General features: G+C 43.0%; 1 protein-coding gene across 8 annotated transcripts in view; it reads left to right on the plus strand.

Moving 5' to 3' along the window:
- The window catches only part of LCOR (ligand dependent nuclear receptor corepressor), a 133,326-nt gene extending 118,473 nt beyond the window's left edge, over nt 1-14,853 (plus strand). For all 8 annotated transcript variants that reach the window (XM_082611343.1, XM_082611344.1, XM_082611345.1 and 5 more), the window contains one exon: nt 358-14,853. In XM_082611343.1, coding sequence (XP_082467469.1) covers nt 358-4,684 — 4,327 coding nt within the window. In that variant the 3' untranslated portion in view covers nt 4,685-14,853. The remainder of the gene's footprint in view (nt 1-357) is intronic.
- Nucleotides 14,854-17,404: the final 2,551 nt, after the last annotated feature.

Raw genomic sequence — 17,404 nt, forward strand, 5'->3', positions numbered from 1 at the left:
CGAAAGTGTGTGTTGACCAACTGAAGCTAATAATGTGGCCAAAATTTTAATTTTTGAATAAAAATTTCTTTTCAATGATATTTCTTCTCTGTAAGATAAAAAATTATTTATGAATAATCACTTTAAAAGTATGAAAGTTGTCACTAAAAATTGAGAATATAACAGGGCTGGCCTTATATTTTAATGAAGTAAATGCTCCTCATTTATTGAATAAAAAGCATATGGGCACTTAGAACCAGCTTTGGCCAGAGTATCAATTCTCTGTACAACATGAGTAACATTGATGAATTTCATAATGTAAAAATGGTTCTTTGGAAAATAACCATACTAATTTCTTCTTTCTTTTTGTCTGTCTAGTGAGAACTCAGCAGAGGCAATAGCAGTAGATCCTAACAATCAGTCGAAGTCCCCACTGGAGAAGTTTATGGTCAAACTGTGCACTCATCATCAGAAGCAGTTCATTCGTGTTCTGAACGATCTGTACACTGAATCTCAGCCAGGCACCGAGGACCTGCGACCTTCGGATTCTGGAACAATGGATGCCTCCACCTGCAATGCTGGCTGTGCCCAGCTCGGCACCAAACCTAAGGAAAAGGATGCTATGTGTCTCAATATGAAGTCTTCTACTTCTGTAGAGTTGTTCATAGACTCATCAGGCTCTCACAGCCCTCAACACTTGACAGAACAGGCCCTAAAGGAGCCTCCTCCCGAGACAAACTCTGTAGATGGAAGAGAGAATACTTTAACTGTTGTCCAAAAAGATTCCTCTGAACTTCCAACCACTAAACCTAATTCAATGGATAGTTCCACTCTGGGATACCTCACTGCATCTAATTCTTCCTCAGTAAACTTCCACCACATCTCTAAGAGCTTGGAGGGGCAAACCACTGGACAGGAGCAAGACACAGATGTGAAAATATGCAAGGATGGTAAAGACCACGTGCAGAGTTCAGCTTTAGTAGAAAATCTAATTGCAGTAAAAGTGGCAACTGAGAATACTGAGGAGAACAACAGCTGTATTGTTTCTCAAAGAAATTCATTCAAAGCTTTATCAGAAGAGGCTTGGGACTCAGGGTTTATGGGGAATTCACCTAGAACTGCTGACAAAGAGAATGCTTTACAGTGTAGCTCAAAAACACCTTTATGCCAGGACTTAGAGGCAAGTGAACAAGATTCAAGGCCAAAGCAAGAGAACCATCTTCACTCATTAGGAAGAAATAAAATGGGTTACCATTTACAGCCCAGTGATAAGAGCCAGTTTGATCATTCCAAAGACGGTTGGTTAGCCCCCAGCCCCATGCCACCTGTACACAAAGCATCTAATGGACATTCACGAACCAAGATGCTTTCAACCTCCATTAAGACAGCTCGGAAAAGTAAAAGGGCATCAGGGTTGAGGATAAACGATTATGATAACCAATGTGATGTTGTTTATATCAGCCAGCCAATAACAGAATGCCACTTTGAGAATCAACGATCGATATTATCTTCTCGGAAAACAGCCAGGAAGAGTACTCGAGGATACCTTTTCAATGGTGATTGTTGTGAGCTGCCAACTGTTCGCACGCTGGCCAGGAATTTACACTCCCAAGAAAAAGCAAGCTGCTCAACACTGGCCTCAGAGGCAGTGGTCACTCCCAAGCAGACCCTTATCATTTCATCACCTCAGCCTATAACAGATGTGCAGCATCCCAGAGAAGACAACCCTGAAGAACCTAGTAAAGAAATAACCTCCCTCAAGGAAGGAGACAGAGATGCGTCATCTGAAAAGGAATCTCAAGAGCCTGAGGTTTGCCCTGTGACAAATAACGCAAACCCAAGCAGCTCCTCTAGATCAAAGGAAACAGCAGCCTCCAACCCAGTGTGGCCTCTCCCTGCTCACCTTCCTGAAGAGGATCTTCCAGAAGGCAGCTCCGCGGTCTCAGCTCCCACAGGAAGTGGGATATCTTCCCCTGAACGAGACCAACAGCCAGTTGAACTGCTAGATACAAAGGAGATGAGTATACCCCAAGACTGTCCCCTGCTTCCCTCCACAGAGAGCCTTTCTGAGGGAGGCAGTGAAGATGTTGTTCCTAGGCCTTGTTCCCCTCCTGAAACAGTAAGTAGAGAGGAAAGTCCTCTGTGCTCAGAAAATCAAAGTCCCCCAGTGGGCTTGGAGCCTCCCACAAGCCTGGGAAAGGCTGAGGAAGACCAAAGCATCGGTACTGAGGCTGAGACCGAAGACACTCAGGAGTTAGATACTGACCCACCCTTGAAGGAAAGCAGCACTTTGACTAATGAAAACCCCAGTGAAATTGAGGAAAGTGAGGCACCAGGTGGTACAGGAAAATTCGAGGGAGAGGATGGTGATGTAAAATATCCTACAGAAAAAGATATGTGTGATCAAAACATTGACTCACCTGAAGAGAATCTGGACAAGAAGAAAAAAGGTAAAAAATTCCCCGAGGCCTCTGATAGGTGCCTAAGAAGTCAACTTTCAGATTCTTCCTCTGCCGATAGGTGCCTAAGAAATCAAAGCTCAGATTCTTCCTCTGCTTGTGCTGAGATCAAGGTTTCTAAAAATCCTGGTGCAAAACGGTCTAAAAAAGAAGGGTATCCTGGTGGGACAGCACCTGAGAGCTTCCTGACTGAAGGTTTCCATACAAAAGCTCTGGAGGACACTGAAAACCCAAATGTCAATGAAAACCCCTCTGAGAAAGATGCTGAGCAGGAGGGCGAAGGAGGTAGGATGATCACCAGGCAGACTTTTAAAAACATGCTAGCAAAAGAAGTCAAGGGGGAAGAAGAAGGTATTTTCCCCAGCAGTGATCCCTTAGCCACAGTTGGCCAGCCCCTGCCTGGAGAGAAACTGGAAATCTATGTTCAGTCTAAATTAGGTGAGAACAGTACTCAAGACCCCTCTGAAAGCATTCCTTGTACGTTCCCAGAACAATCAAAAGAGAAGCCAGGACCTATTCCTGCACAAGAGACGGAAGAGGTTGTAAATGATATGGATAGTGCAGACAGCCCGCATAAAGATGATGACAGTGACGTGCTATCTAGCACAGTTGGATTGTCAAGTAGTAGAAGTGATGACGCTGCTGGGCCCCCAAAATGGGTCCCAAGGCTTACAAGACTGACCTCCTCAACCTACAACCTAAGACATGCTCATTCTCTGGACTCCTTGGATACTATAAAAGTGACTTCCGAAAAGGAAGCAGCACAAGGAAACACAATCCCAAAGGAAAATGAAACTTCAGAGAGTGGAGATCCCTTAGACGAGGATGATGTGGACACAGTGGTAGACGACCAGCCAAAGTTTGTCGAATGGTGTGCTGAGGAGGAGAACCAAGAGCTCATCGCCAACTTCAATGCCCAGTACATGAAAGTTCAGAAGGGCTGGATCCAGCTGGAGAAAGAAGCCCAGCCAACACCAAGAGCAAGGAACAAGTCAGATAAGCTGAAGGAAATTTGGAAAAGCAAGAAAAGGTCACGGAAATGTCGGGGTTCACTGGAGGTTCAAAAGTTTTCTCCTGTTCAGATGCTGTTTATGACAAACTTTAAATTATCTAATGTTTGCAAGTGGTTCTTAGAGACAACTGAAACCCGGTCTCTGGTAATTGTGAAGAAGCTCAATACTCGTCTTCCAGGAGACATCCCACCTGTCAAGCATCCTCTTCAGAAGTACTCTCCTTCCAGCCTGTACCCCAGTTCACTACAGGCTGAACGCTTGAAAAAACACTTGAAGAAATTTCCCGGAGCTACTCCTGCTAGGAACAATTGGAAAACACAGAAGCTCTGGGCTAAATTTCGAGAGGATCCTGACCAAGTGGAGCCAGAGGATGACAGTGACGTTAGCCTCAGCCCCAATCCTGAAGACAGCATAGAAGAGGTCAAGGAAGGTAGAAGTAGCCATCCTCCCACAAACTCACCTACCCCTGCCAGTACCCGGATCCTTAGAAAATATTCCAACATTCGAGGAAAGCTCAGAGCCCAGCAGCGTTTGATCAAGAACGAGAAAGTGGAAAACCCATTTGGTCCAGCTGTGGAAAGTAAACAGAGTTGTAAGAGTGTATGCATCAACCCTCTGATGTCCCCCAAGCTTGCCCTGCAAGTAGGTGCAGATGGGTTTCCTGTTAAGCCCCAGAGTACCGATGGAATGAAGGGAAGGAAAGGGAAGCAGATGTCTGAACTCTCGCCGAAAGCAGAAGTTCAGAATAAACGCAAGAGGACAGAAGGCAGCAGCACTCAGGACAGGAAGGACAAGGGAGCTGCGATGAAGGCCAGCAAAGAAAAGCATGTTGAGGGATCCACCAGAACCCCCGCTGCCAAGAAGCCAGCTGCAAGGGACAGAATCAGCCAACTGCCCAAAAAGACGACTTTGAAGGAGAAGAAGAAAGTGAAGATCCCTAAAAAGTCACCTGGGAAGAGCTGCCCTCCCTCCAGGAAAGAAAAAGAGAATACAAACAAAAGACCTACCCAACCCTCCCCCTCGGAGATGGTGACAAAACCTGCCAAGCAAAAAGGGGCAGGTGAGTCCTCTTCAAGGCCACAGAAAGCCACAAATAGGAAGCAGAGCAGTGGAAAGACTCGGGCCAGACCCTCAACGAAAACCCCAGAGAACAGTGCAGCCCAGAGAAAGCGAAAGCTGAAGGCAAAGCTGGACTCTTCCCACAGCAAACGGAGGCGGATGGATACAAAGTGATTGGAAGGGCAGTGTTCAAGAGTTAAAACTGTTCTATAGAAGTAACCCTTTATTTTGCATTAACTAAATCTGCTTTTATAAGCTTATCAAGCCTTTCAAGTCTGCAGTTATGGAGAACACCACAATTTAAGATGTCAGAAATTGCGTCTCAGATGGAGAAGGGAACTTGCAGAGTCTTTCTCTGAGGCTGAGTAAGGGAAGTTATATATTATATTCTGGTTGTTCCTTGGGTTTTAAACTTGGAACCAAGCAGTTTTAGTTTTTAAAAGTACAGTGCCTTATTTATCCTTTTTGTTTTTAAATTTACAAAAGCTAAAAAGCTGATCTATGTGATTAAAGGCTTGTATTTTATACTTGATGCACAAGCACTTGTACTGTAGCCGAGAAGACCACCATCATGCACATAAAAGTAGCTTTTCAGCAGCCACCCTGCAGTATCTGTACATGAACAGATGCTCCTCTTTGCAAACCCCAGCAGTGAACTTCCCTCTGTCTTGTTTGTTTAAATGATATTTGAAAGCTAAACCAAATCATTTTTATGGTATGTGGAGAATGCAGAGGGAATTTATAATTATTATAAAAGGTTAATATTTCTGTTACCCCGTTTTAAAAATTCATATTCATTGTTGGTCACTCATCTCTGATCTTTTGTCATTTGAAGAAATGTATTCTAAATTATGTGCCCATGGGATAAGAGGTGTGTCACAAGGTGTTAATATTGATTTATGGGCTCTAAAAGTTATTCACATCCCCCAAATTATTTGCATTACTGATTCTTATCATCCTTTTCATTTTTGGCCTTGCAGGATCGCTAGCACACTAATGAGGTTTTCATCCTACTTTGGGGGAAAAAAACCAAAAAAACTAGGATCTTTTTTCCATCTTGTAGCCGTAATTTGACAATTAGGATAAGAGTGAACGTTCTGATTTTTTCCTTGCCCTGAGTACTTCCATAGTCAAAGAAAGCCAAAATGTTATTTTCAGTAATAGAAAAGTTTAAGACATATGTGTGTATGTTTGGGTGCATTTGCATGTGGTTATAAGCCACAAATGTCTCCCAAGCCCAGTTTTACAGTAAAATTCTTTCTTCTCCATGCAGTGTGATAGGGTGTTCATGAACTGAGTAATTAGCATATGCCAGATGACTTAAATGTAGCCCAGGGTCTCTATGAGTATCCCCCAAATCACTATGGCACCAGACTCAGAGAGGTGTAAACAACACAGAATTGTATAAAGGTCAGAGCAACCTTGCAGTTGGAGAAAGTAGCACCAACATCTCATAGTGTGCCCATACACACCCCTGTACCAGGAGCTAATGTTCAGCTGGTATTCCAATGTGAAATGTACATGGTTAGAGTAGTAGGTGCCCTTTCTGATTGGTTAGCACCATACTAGCAGTTAATACTTGTAGTATTACACTGGCCTCTGTCATGTCAGGCTCTGTTTCATGGCTCAAAAGTGCGAGCTGCAATATTTGTAACATGTTGTTTGAGGCCTAAGATGGGTACATTGGCTTTACCTTGGTGCCTATAACATTGCTCCATTATAACATAGTGTGTACTCGACATCTCCATTGGGCCACTCTACCAGTAAGGCTTGGTTGCTAAAGCCTCAGCCAGCTTCTCTAACGTGCTCTCTTCCCAGAATAGGCTTGTATGGATAGCTGCTACTCTCTCCTTTTTATTAAAAATGTTTCCATTCATATTGCTTCAGATCTGTTTGGATTAACCCAGATGTACCTTTATTCATGCATTAGTTCATTCAAATCATGATAAAACAGGTTTTCTACCCATTCTGTTAAAGTTTTGCTGTATATAATGAAAACTTCTGATTGGATAGGACTGGAGAAAAGCATTTGATTCATGGGAAATTGAAAATTGTGTTGAATTTTATAGATAGTGAAGTTTACTATCTTCCATGAAGCCTTGATTTTGTTTCGTAGTGTCTCCTCTATCCCATGAGTCTTTTTTTTTTTTTCTTTTAATATCTTTGACTTTGGCCATTCAGGAGCTACCTATATTAATGAAACTGCTGAGTGTGTATGTTGGCAACCTTTCTCAGCATTAAGTTGCACAGAAGCATTAACCTGTTTTAAGTATGTTCATTTAATCTATAAAAGTGGTTTTAAAGTTTTTAAAAATCTTTTCATATAGTCGTCACTGGATATTGCTTTTGCGGTGACTTAAACGGTGGAGGTTTGCCCATGTCAGGTGTGCTGATCCCTGTACATACGTTCAAGGTGCCCCCTTAGCTGCATATAGACTACCTTGTAAGGGTGCTTGGATTAGGTTAGGGATGTGAGGCTGTAAGTGGGTGGTACTTTTCCAGTTGCCAGTTTATAATTCATTCCATTACTTTACTAAGTTCTTTTTCATTTTTAAAAGCTTACTTCAAGATAATAGCCTTCTCTCCCATTCTAGCCAGCATTTGAGATAAGGTATCAATGTTTATGTATTTATTTTATACACCTAACAATGCAATGGATCATCTTTAAAATCAGCTTACACTTTATAGTAGACCACATTTAAATAGACTGGGATTCTACATAATTAAGACACCTAAAAGTTTAGAATTATTTTTATATTTGTTGAATCTCATTTTTGCTGATTCAGTTAACTTTACTAATAGAAGAAAGAAAAAAAGCAAACTTGAGGGCCGACTCTGGAAGCCCTTTTACACTTACAACAGATGCTGGCAAACCTGTCTCCCAGACACCTCCAAGCCTTGGTTTCGTCTCAAGTCTCCCCTTGTTTTCCCTCTCTTGCAAAGACCTCCTTCCTATAGCCATTGTCACAGTGTGGCTTGCCACTCGATGCAAAGGCAGTCTGTCCCACCTTCTGGATTCCAAATTTGAAAGGAATTCTCCTCCTGGGCCTGTACTCAGTGAAATGACTGTTGGAGCTGATGTTGATGACCAGAGAACATTGGTATTTCCTCTGAGCTTCTGGAGGAGCTGGAAGACGCCTGGGAAGCAATCACTGAAGCTCTACCATAGCTCCCCAGAGGTAGGCCCTCTTCAGGAGACCCATTTCTATCTCCCATTTTCTATCCCCTGAGGCTCCCTGGGTTTGGGAGGACAGCGTGGAGACTGTACCCTCAGTTGGGGTCCAGAGCCTCACCCCTAGCACTTCCTCAGATGTGTAGCAATCTTGCAGCGCAGCAGGAAGGCCATGAACCTTTGTTCTGCTCTTGAGGCTTCTTATATACAAATGTTATTAATGTCTGTTAAGGGACTAGCAACTAGCAGTTGCTAGTCCCTTAGCTCCCTTAGGTAGGCCAATTCTGTTGTGTCTGTACCTTATTTAAAAAATAATCTTAGGCTGTGGGTTTCGTGCCTCATTGTTCCTGCGTAGTATAGATAGGTGTTAGTCATCCTTTCACAAAGGTGGTGCTTTTAATAGGATCCTCTACGCATCACATACTGTGCGGGTCACTTCAAGACGGTCATTTTGAATTGAAGTTTGGGCTCTTCTCCCTTATGATGAATTCTGTAGTGATGACTGAAGCTTGTCACCATCATTTGTGGGCAGTTTGCCTGTTGATCAATGGACCTAAGAGCCAGGTAGGAAAGGGCAACATACCATGTGAGGCAAGCTGGAGATGCTGTAGTGTCACCCTCAGTGAGTCTGGCGTCTTGTCACTGCCCCTGGGACTGGGCTGGAGTTTCCCAAGGTGCTGGCCCAAGTTGCCACACCCACTCCTTTTGGTTTTAGGTCAGCCCATGCAGGGTCTCATTTGGCCGACAGATGATCTTTCACAGGTCTGCAAACTGTGGGCTGGTCATTCTTTTGTAAATAAAAGTTTTTTGGAACATAGCCACTCCCATTTGTTTATGTATTGTCTCTGGCTGCTTTCCAGCAGAGTTGGGCATCTGCAACAGAGACCACGTGACCCACAAAAGCCTAAAATATTTACTACCTGGACCTTTAAGAAAAAGTTTGCTGACCCATGCCTGAGAAAAGGATCTTTTTTTCAGGAAATAAAAGCTTCCCTGGTTTATCTTCTCTCTTCTGCCTCTTCTCCTGTCTTCCTTTTCTTCTCCTTCCTCCTTATCTTACCTCAATTTTGTTCTTTTTATATTGCCACAGCACATCAGATACCATCTCCTGAAACTTGAGCTACTTTAGCCTCACATCCTGTTAGAATCACCCATCACAGTGGCCAAATTGAGGCCACCTTAACCTCTAGAGTCAGAATCCATGAGCAACTAGGAATTCAGAGTTCTAACATGATGTGGTCTGGGCCTCTCCTTTCATTCAGTTTTTATCATAGACCTGACTCTGGCTTCACTTCTTGTTTATTACTAAAGTAAGCCAAATTTTGTTTCTTTCAAAATTAGTTGAGACAACTTTAGGTAGATGTTCAGTTTTCTGAACCTTACATTTTTTAGATATGGAAAAGCCTTTTCACAGAGAGGAAACAAAGTCCAATCATAAACCCAAGGCATTGTTTATTATGTAATATTTTTGGCCAGCTTCTAGGAAAATAAAAAATGTATTGGCACTGATACTTTTTTCAGTCACCTACTCTTCTTTCAAAATAATTTTATTAAAGCACGCCAACAACTGAAAGATAGAGGCTTGAAGTGCTTTAGAAAGACTAATAGAAAATTGGAGCCTATTATAACCTGAGTGTGACTGAGAAGTTATGGATGATTAGATTAAATCCTGTCAACTGCCAAGGTTTTGTCTTCCCCCTCCCCCAAAACTCAAGGATCTGTTTCTCAGTGGCTCTAAAACAGTGACTGTTCCGTTTGTTTTGAAACAGATAATTACCATTTTGAATTCTTAACTATGAATTTTTATCTTCTTATGGCTCGATATCCACTGAAATATTGGAAATTTTTCTGAGTATGAAATCATGTCTGTATAAGGCATCAGCAAGGCAATCCTCACATCCCAGCAGTAAATACTCTACCCCAGGCTTGCTCTCAAGTCCTTTTCAGGGAGAAAGAGAAAATAAAAAGATGATTGTATTTAATACAAGCAGAATTATGGGAAGCCTTTTGAGACAGCCTTCGATATAGTTCATGCCTTGAAATGTCAGATCAAACTGCTGTATTCTACAGTGGACGGATTGGAAGACATGAAAGTCTGACCTCCTTCGCTTAAAGATACTGTCATGCTCAGGCAGAAACCCAGAGCACTCTGATGCTGCTTGCCATGCTATACTGGGGACCCAGGGAACCACCTGAGTCACTTTGCAGGCATCCTTGCTCATGCTTCTGCCCTTGGAATTGAGCCACAGCTGGCCAGTTCCTTGCATTACCTTCCCTTTGTCTGATCATTTTCCCAGAGCCCTGTTGGTTTATGTTAGTGCTCAGAGGGGCAGGTGTCCTGTTATGCTCGCCAGTGAGCAAAGTGACACAGAGGCTTTCTCACCTGCCTGGGACCATTCCATTTAACATGAGGTGCTCAGTAGGCAAGCCACATGGAAGTAGATTGCTTATTAAAAAAAAGAACCACTTGCCCATGGTTTTATAATATACCAGAGATTGGAGGAATGCATTGTACCTTGTTTTTTTAAGGGTTATGTTAAAAAAAAAAAAAAGAGTAAAGAGACCCCATGTGGCCCACACAGCCTAAAATATAAGCTATTTACTACCTGACCCTTTAAAGAAAAGGTTTACTGGCCCTTGCAATATGTCCTTCAAGATCAAATTGTGTGGCCAGTCAGGCACAAACTTATTTTTTTATGTAGTCCAGCATTGCAACATCTCTTTCCTTTCAGATTGCACGGTTTCTGCCTGTTCGATCTTAGCACACAGCTGCTGTTCCACATTATTCCCGACTAATGCTCGTGTATTAAAGAAAAAAATATATCTCCCTTTGTGGATTGAGTATTTGTTGAATCGTGGACATTCAACCTGATCTACTAGGATAACTAGTTAAAGCTAAAAGTACAAATCTTTTAAACTAAAAGTACTACAGTTGTCTTCATGTTTATGAGTCAGGGTGAACTTGACTCTCATGGAGAGATACTCCCCTACAGCAGTGCTCAACACAAATGGATTTCCTCATGAACTTAAAGTCTAGAATAGTGCCTCCCCCGGCAGGCAGAGAGCATGTTAGTTCCACCCCCAGAAACTATACAGTATATTCATGTGCAGTATATTTGCAAGTTTATCACTCCCCAAGCTTCGGTCATTACTTGTGAATATAAATAGCTGGTCTTTTTACCTGTCTGAACCTCTAATCCAGATCACCCATCCTCAGCTCTCTTAAAAATACCAGCATGTCGATGGCACCTTGTCAGTCCACCAGCAGCTTTAGACCGAAGTTCAGAGCTCTCTGGCCTGGCCAGTGAAGCCCGCTCCTGGTCAGGCCTAACTCACCTCATTTTGAGGACCCACCTTTGGCACCTTGCCTCTTCCCTCTTCTGCTTGTGCCCCAAGCCCCCTTCCAGGAGGCCTCTTCTCTGAGAAGTCTCCTACTTTTCAAGTGCTTCACTGAACATATATATGTTGTATTAGAAGCATTTCTTTTCATAACTATTTTTCTTCTTGTAGTTAGCCATTGGGTCCAAATGTAGTCACCTTACCAACTTTCTCACTCAAATTGTTTTCTATAATCTACACTTCATGTCGTCTTGTAGCTAAATCTGTAGAATTTGGGAGCTAGTTTGTGGAAGAGATGCTATACAAACAAGATTTTCATAATTTTGTATATTTATACCACAGGTAGGGATTAGTTTTAGAGCCACTATAGCTTAAGGTTATAAGTTTCACCAGTGATTTCTGCATTCTTAATACTTCTAGGAGACTATGTGACTATGATTTCAAATACATATATATAATACGTATTTATACACACCACTGTGAAATTTATTTCACTGTGTAAATAGTGGTATTTTCCTGTTCAAATGCTTCTATAGAAAGTATTTATTTTAACAAACAAAAAAAATTAATGTCAAAAGGGCTTTCCAAAAAAGCTTTCTTTCTAGAGAACCCATCCTCCCCAGCTACGATGCTCAGCCACTGAACCCCCAAACAACATAGTGAAGGCAGAAGAGTGAGCCTTGAAGCCCTCACTGTACTGGGGCAGATGCAACTGGATTGGGAACCTGAGCACAATCCCCACTGTCACCCCATCCCAGAACAAAGTGGGTCTCCCACAATCGATATGGCTGCACCAGGCATGGCATCGGGGCTTGCCTCTAGCAGCCCACTTTTTGCATACACAGTTGGTACATTCAGCTGTAGATTTCAACATCCTGTGCAGGGAGGTGAGCCTTAGTTGTAACCCCAAGGAAATCCAAACCTATACCTGTGGGATATGGAGAAACCACTGGTTGCCTAAAGAAAGCATTAAGATGTATTTTAGTCTTTCTCACCTTCGTGAAAGACACCTGTTCCCACTCTCGTTAACAACGGGAGATAAGCATGTTTCCTCCCGCACCTTGACTGAGTACTGAGCGCCTCAGCTCGCTGCCTCCTCCCTCTCTGCTCAGAGAGGGAGGGGCAGCCCACCTATAACTGATGGTACACAGTGAGGCCATCTGCTCTAAGATGTGTGCAGCTTTACTTCTCAGGAGTCCTGGTCTGCAATTCAGCACCCGTAAATGTAATGGAACTAATGCTTTCCCATCATGTTCCTCTTCCCTGTGCCCCATTCCTGGGCACCCCTGTCTGAGTCACGATTCTCATTCTGCCCGGCTGGCTGGACTGAGAACTGCAGCTCCAGGACTGCGGTGAGCTTGGGACTGGACACACAGGGATTTGTGTCATCCATTTGAACCATAATTAGCATATTTACTTATGGCCTCCCTTTGTCTTTTCTAAACAAATGAGGAAGACACTTGAACAGTAATGCTGGAGAATGTTTTTTTTAGATGCTATTTGTAAGCAAATCTGACTTTAAGATGAAATGTGAAAGGGTAACTAGGTGCCAGGGAATTTAGCACTGAACTAGACAGTCAAAACTTTTTTAACCTTTGCAGGAAGAAATAAAGTTTGCTCTCATCTAAATGTTCACAAGAAATAATGTTGTAAATAGTTTTTTAAAAATATTTATTACATGTGCTGTGTACAGATTCATGTTCTGAGTGATGTTGGTTTGCATTGTAGTATTGTAGAAGAATATATTTTGAGCAGTGGACTTCCTTTCATAACACAGTTCACACATGGAGAAAGAACAAAAACCAGCAGGTTGAGAGCTGTTTGGGGCATTTGATCTGTAATGTTACATCAAATCCAAGCTTTAATCGTTCCCTCTTCTCATCTGGTTATGTTATATATTTGTACACACACACACACACATATGTATGATAAACCGGTCAGTGGTCAGCCCCCAGGCCTGCAGAGCAGATTTCCAGGTTTTCTTTCTGATGTGTTGCCTGTAAGCAATAAGATTCTAGGTGATAGCATTTATTCCGGGCTCCGCGTTAGCCCTTGTCTCAGAGGATAGGGTGGGGTAGAACAGCTCTTGCTAAGACCTCTTGCCTTTGCTGGAGAGGTTGCTGTACTTGAATTTTTGCTTCTGTTTGTCTGCACGCTCCTTCACATCATACGACACTAGCGATGGATGAGAAATCTGCCAGCACCAGACACATCAAAAATTGGGCATAGAGACTGAAAAATTACCAATTTTCCATGAATTTGTAGGGTTTACAGAATCTAGCTGAGGCAAAACGCATTTGGCTATAGCATAAGTGTAAGAACCTTTCACATTAAAAATGTAAATGGCCAATAAAAAGTCCTTTGACTGTATCTGAGCTACCTTTAAGAGCTAGCCCATTTCCTGTACTCCTCCTCTGTGCCTGAGTTTGAAATATCTGAAGCCCCCTCCGTGTCTGGGGTTAAATCATTTAGGTTCGTGCAAAGAGGGCAGTTGCCTCTCCAAGCGTCCCAGCGTGTTCAGTCCAACAGATTTCTAAGCTGTTTAGCAGCCTCTCCTTGTGACCGTCCTGAACTTTATGAAAAATACCCCACACCCAGATAACCATTAATAGAATAATGTAGTTTTTTAGGCTTTTGGAATATGTCTTCTCTTTTGTATTTATGATGGTGTTTGGAATTTTTCACTAGTGTTTTTTTAGATTGAAGTGGGTGCATTAGGCTAAAACTTTCCATTGCTGAGCCTGAAGCAAGCAAGAGGAAAGAAGCAGACCTATGTTGTGTCTTTGGGAAGGTGACTACTTCTTGTGGTGGGGGGAGGGCGGGGGTGCGTTATAGATTATGTGGGGTAAAATAGAATTCCGCCCTGAGGCTCCCCGAGTCTTATGGCCTTGTAATAAATAATCCCTTTATTAGCCTCACTTAATCTCAATAGAAGCCTGCTGTTTACCCTCAGGGAACAAGTAGTTTTCAAAATTGAGCTCCTCCCAGGTCATTGGCCAGTGCCTGTGTGCAGGCATTGGTCATCTTTGTGAACTCATGGCATTATTTTCCCATATGTATTATGATATTAAGAAATTCAACCCCAACCTGTATGAAAAGCACAGCCCAGGGTCCTACTTTTAGGCTAGAGTTAATGCCTTTGAGAGGCCAGGGGGTCATAGGAGGCCCATGCAATTTAACTGAAGCTCAGGTGCCGTGTTGGGTTTTTATTGGTTTTAGGCCACAGCCTTCAGAGTGAATTTAGGGCAGGGCTGCTGATCCGGCTGTGGATCCAGGGAGCTCTAAGATGAATCTCTACCGTTCCTTTAAAGGTCTTTCTGGTTCTTCCCAGTGTTGTCATGGCCGAGGTCAATCTCGTAGTTGTTCAGATGTGCTCCTTTTTGCTGTCTTGTGAGTCTTAGCCAGCGATCCAGATGCCCAAGGACAGAGTCTCCAGAGGGCCTAGCTCCTTCCTGGTACCAAGTGTGTGATCCTGACCTGTGTGAAGGCAGTCTTGTCAAAAGTAGTGAAATGAGAATTTCTGCAAACGGTAATCCAGATGATCAGCATGTATCCCTTGGGCCTGGACTTCCACTATGTTAGTGAGTGTAGGAAAATACTGTGTCTTTTATGGAAGAAAATTCAATGTATGCTGTGAATTTGTTGGTTTGAAACATTGAAAATTTTTCATTAGACAATGTTTACATACCTCACCTGAAGAACCTTTGAGAGTGTATATATGAAATTTAAAATATATTAAGTTGCTTTAAAACAATATGTATAGCTATAAAAGTTGGAGTTATTTTAACTTTGAATATGTACCAAGTCTCTTAAATATTGAAATCTTGTGGACTTTTTGTGCTTCTGTGTTTTACTTTCCTATTAGACCATGTAGGAAACTGTGTTCTTGTTATTGGTAAAGGGGCCCTCACTGAAATCCAAGCTTGGAAGGATTTCCTTTGTTGTTTCAGATTTTCTAGTTTGGTTTTGAAGGTTGGGTTATGGAGCTAGAGGATGTGTGGGCGGGATTTCTCTAACGTTGACATCTATTCCATGAGCTTTTCCTAGGCGCTTATTTTATTGCAGCGTATTAAACTTCTTTGATATTAAAGTGTGTTTGTGTAGTTACTGGAGAGGGTACAGAACACATTGAAGCCCAGCATTCAACTTGTAGCCTACGGCAAAGTTGGTAAGTTGCCAGAAGGAACCAAAAAGCATTACTTCTTACTACTTTTGCCTCGGCCACTGATGTTGGGACTTAAAGGAACATCGTTTGGTAGATCTGTGGCCATTTTGTGAGTTATGGCTAACTTCGGGGAATAGAAAACACAATGGATGATCCTTGGGAATTCCCATGGCAGAATTGGGAAGGTGCCAGTGCTTCATCCTGAGGTGCAAGGAGCAACTGAATCCGCGCTTCTGACCTCAGGTATGCCACTGCTAGATTGGGGGGATGTGCACAGCACCCCAGCTCTCTGGAGCCCATGTTGGGGTAAGGCAGAAAGTTGGCAGGAAATCCTTCCATTTACTCGCCTCATGACCCATTTCATTATATTCTTTCAACTCTCCTGGAGATGAGTCTATTTAGGGATCCAGTGAGCCAGTGGTTCCTGTGGAATCAGCCACAATTTCATTAACAAGTTCATCTGACAGTGGCCATTAACATGCAGAACTCCACCCGATGGAAATAACCCTGCAGCTGGCAGTCAGGCCGCCCTTTTTTTAAAAAATTATTATTATTATTTTTTACAACTTTATTGGAGTATAATTGCTTCACAATGGTGTATTAGTTTCTGCTTTATAACAAAGTGAATCAGTTATACAGATGTATAGGCCGCCCTTCTTAATTTGAATTTGGAGAACTATCTTGTTCCAGATGAGGACTTTTCATTGTTGAAATAGACCTCTTTTCCTCCAATATTCATCCTGTGGTAGAATAACTGGAGTCTGACATGAGATATGCAGACTGGCTTGGGGTGAGGGAACATCTCTAAAATGAACTCTCAGGGCTCAGGACATAGGGGTGATAGAGATGCATTATCACCAATATGGGGAAGTGTGGCAACACTAGTTGGAAGCCTGGGCATCCTTTCGACTCCCTCCACCCCCCATCCAAGCCCTGCTGTGCCCATTCCCTTGGCTAGATATTTCCTTGTAACTGAAATGTGCCACTTACTTTACTCTAACTCGGGTTGCAGACTGATGGCTGACAGTTGTGTTTTATTTAGCCAGTGTTTAAAACACTATTTTAAAACTGAGTGTTTACATAAAAATTGATTTCTAGCTTCTCTTTTAAAAAAAGATAATGAAGATCTGACAAAATTAGTGCGTGGTAAGAATCAGTTGAAGCTGGGTAGATTGGGAAGCTCACCCTTCAGGTCATCACAATCTGCCTCATTTACCATTTGTCCCTTCTTCTTTACAGTAAGGAACCAGGTCTCTATCCCTGCTGCTTTATCAGAAGTGGCAGTACAAATGATGGGCTGAAGGGCATGTGCCTACTTGACTCATTTAGGTAAGTAACCTACTGGCCTCTCCAGACTCTTGAGCTTACAACCCTATTTTAACCTGTTTTCTGTCCTGTACCTGGTTCATTACATTTCCTCCCAAATCCCTCATTGCTTTGAAGGCACTGCAGTTACCATCACTGCCCACTTTCAAGGTGACCATGTGCTGTTAAGGTGTGGCATATGTGACCGTCACCACGAGCGGGAAATCAGTTTATGGTCCTGCATCAGAGGAGGGCCAGCAGGGTCCCCTTGGTGTCAGGGGCCTTGCCCAGCCTCACTGCCAGGGCCTGGCCTCACGAAGACACTGAGGTCACACGTCCTACAAAGCTCGATTTGAGTGCAATTCTGTGGTCTGAAGTCATAGCAGAACCACTGTAGGAGTAGGTTTGCCTCCTTTCTCCACTGATCCGTAAGAACCACTGTTCTGGTGGCTGACAGATCAACCTTACAGGACAGTTGGAGAAGCCGCACTAATCTGTTGCCCTGACGCTCTAAAACCTTCAGAGCCATGTTAAATACGGGCATGGCTCTGTACACAAATTTACAAAACGTGGGTGTGACTCTTGAAGAGAAGTGAGGATGGACAGCCTCCCCAGATCCGTGTGTGCTGTGCCGTGTCAGGCTCTGTTCTCACACTGACATCCCCAGGGAGCTATGACTAAGCCACCCACCCAGACCTCCCCTTCCTTCTTCAGGAGGAACAGTCCTCCTTTGCCACTTCAGGAAGGCTAGAGAGTTCCAAGGGCAGATACCCTATATGTGCTGCGTCTGGGCTCCATGCCTGGATTGTGGCTGGTGTATGGGCAGCCCAGAAACTCTCGCCCGTGCGAGGTGGTGTGTCAGCAGCCCTGGGCTCATCCTTGATGCAGAAAAAGAGATCAGCAAAGGCAGAAC

The sequence above is a fragment of the Mesoplodon mirus genome (assembly GCF_964341445.2).
Source record: "Mesoplodon mirus genome assembly, chromosome: 2".
NCBI lineage: Eukaryota > Metazoa > Chordata > Mammalia > Artiodactyla > Ziphiidae > Mesoplodon > Mesoplodon mirus.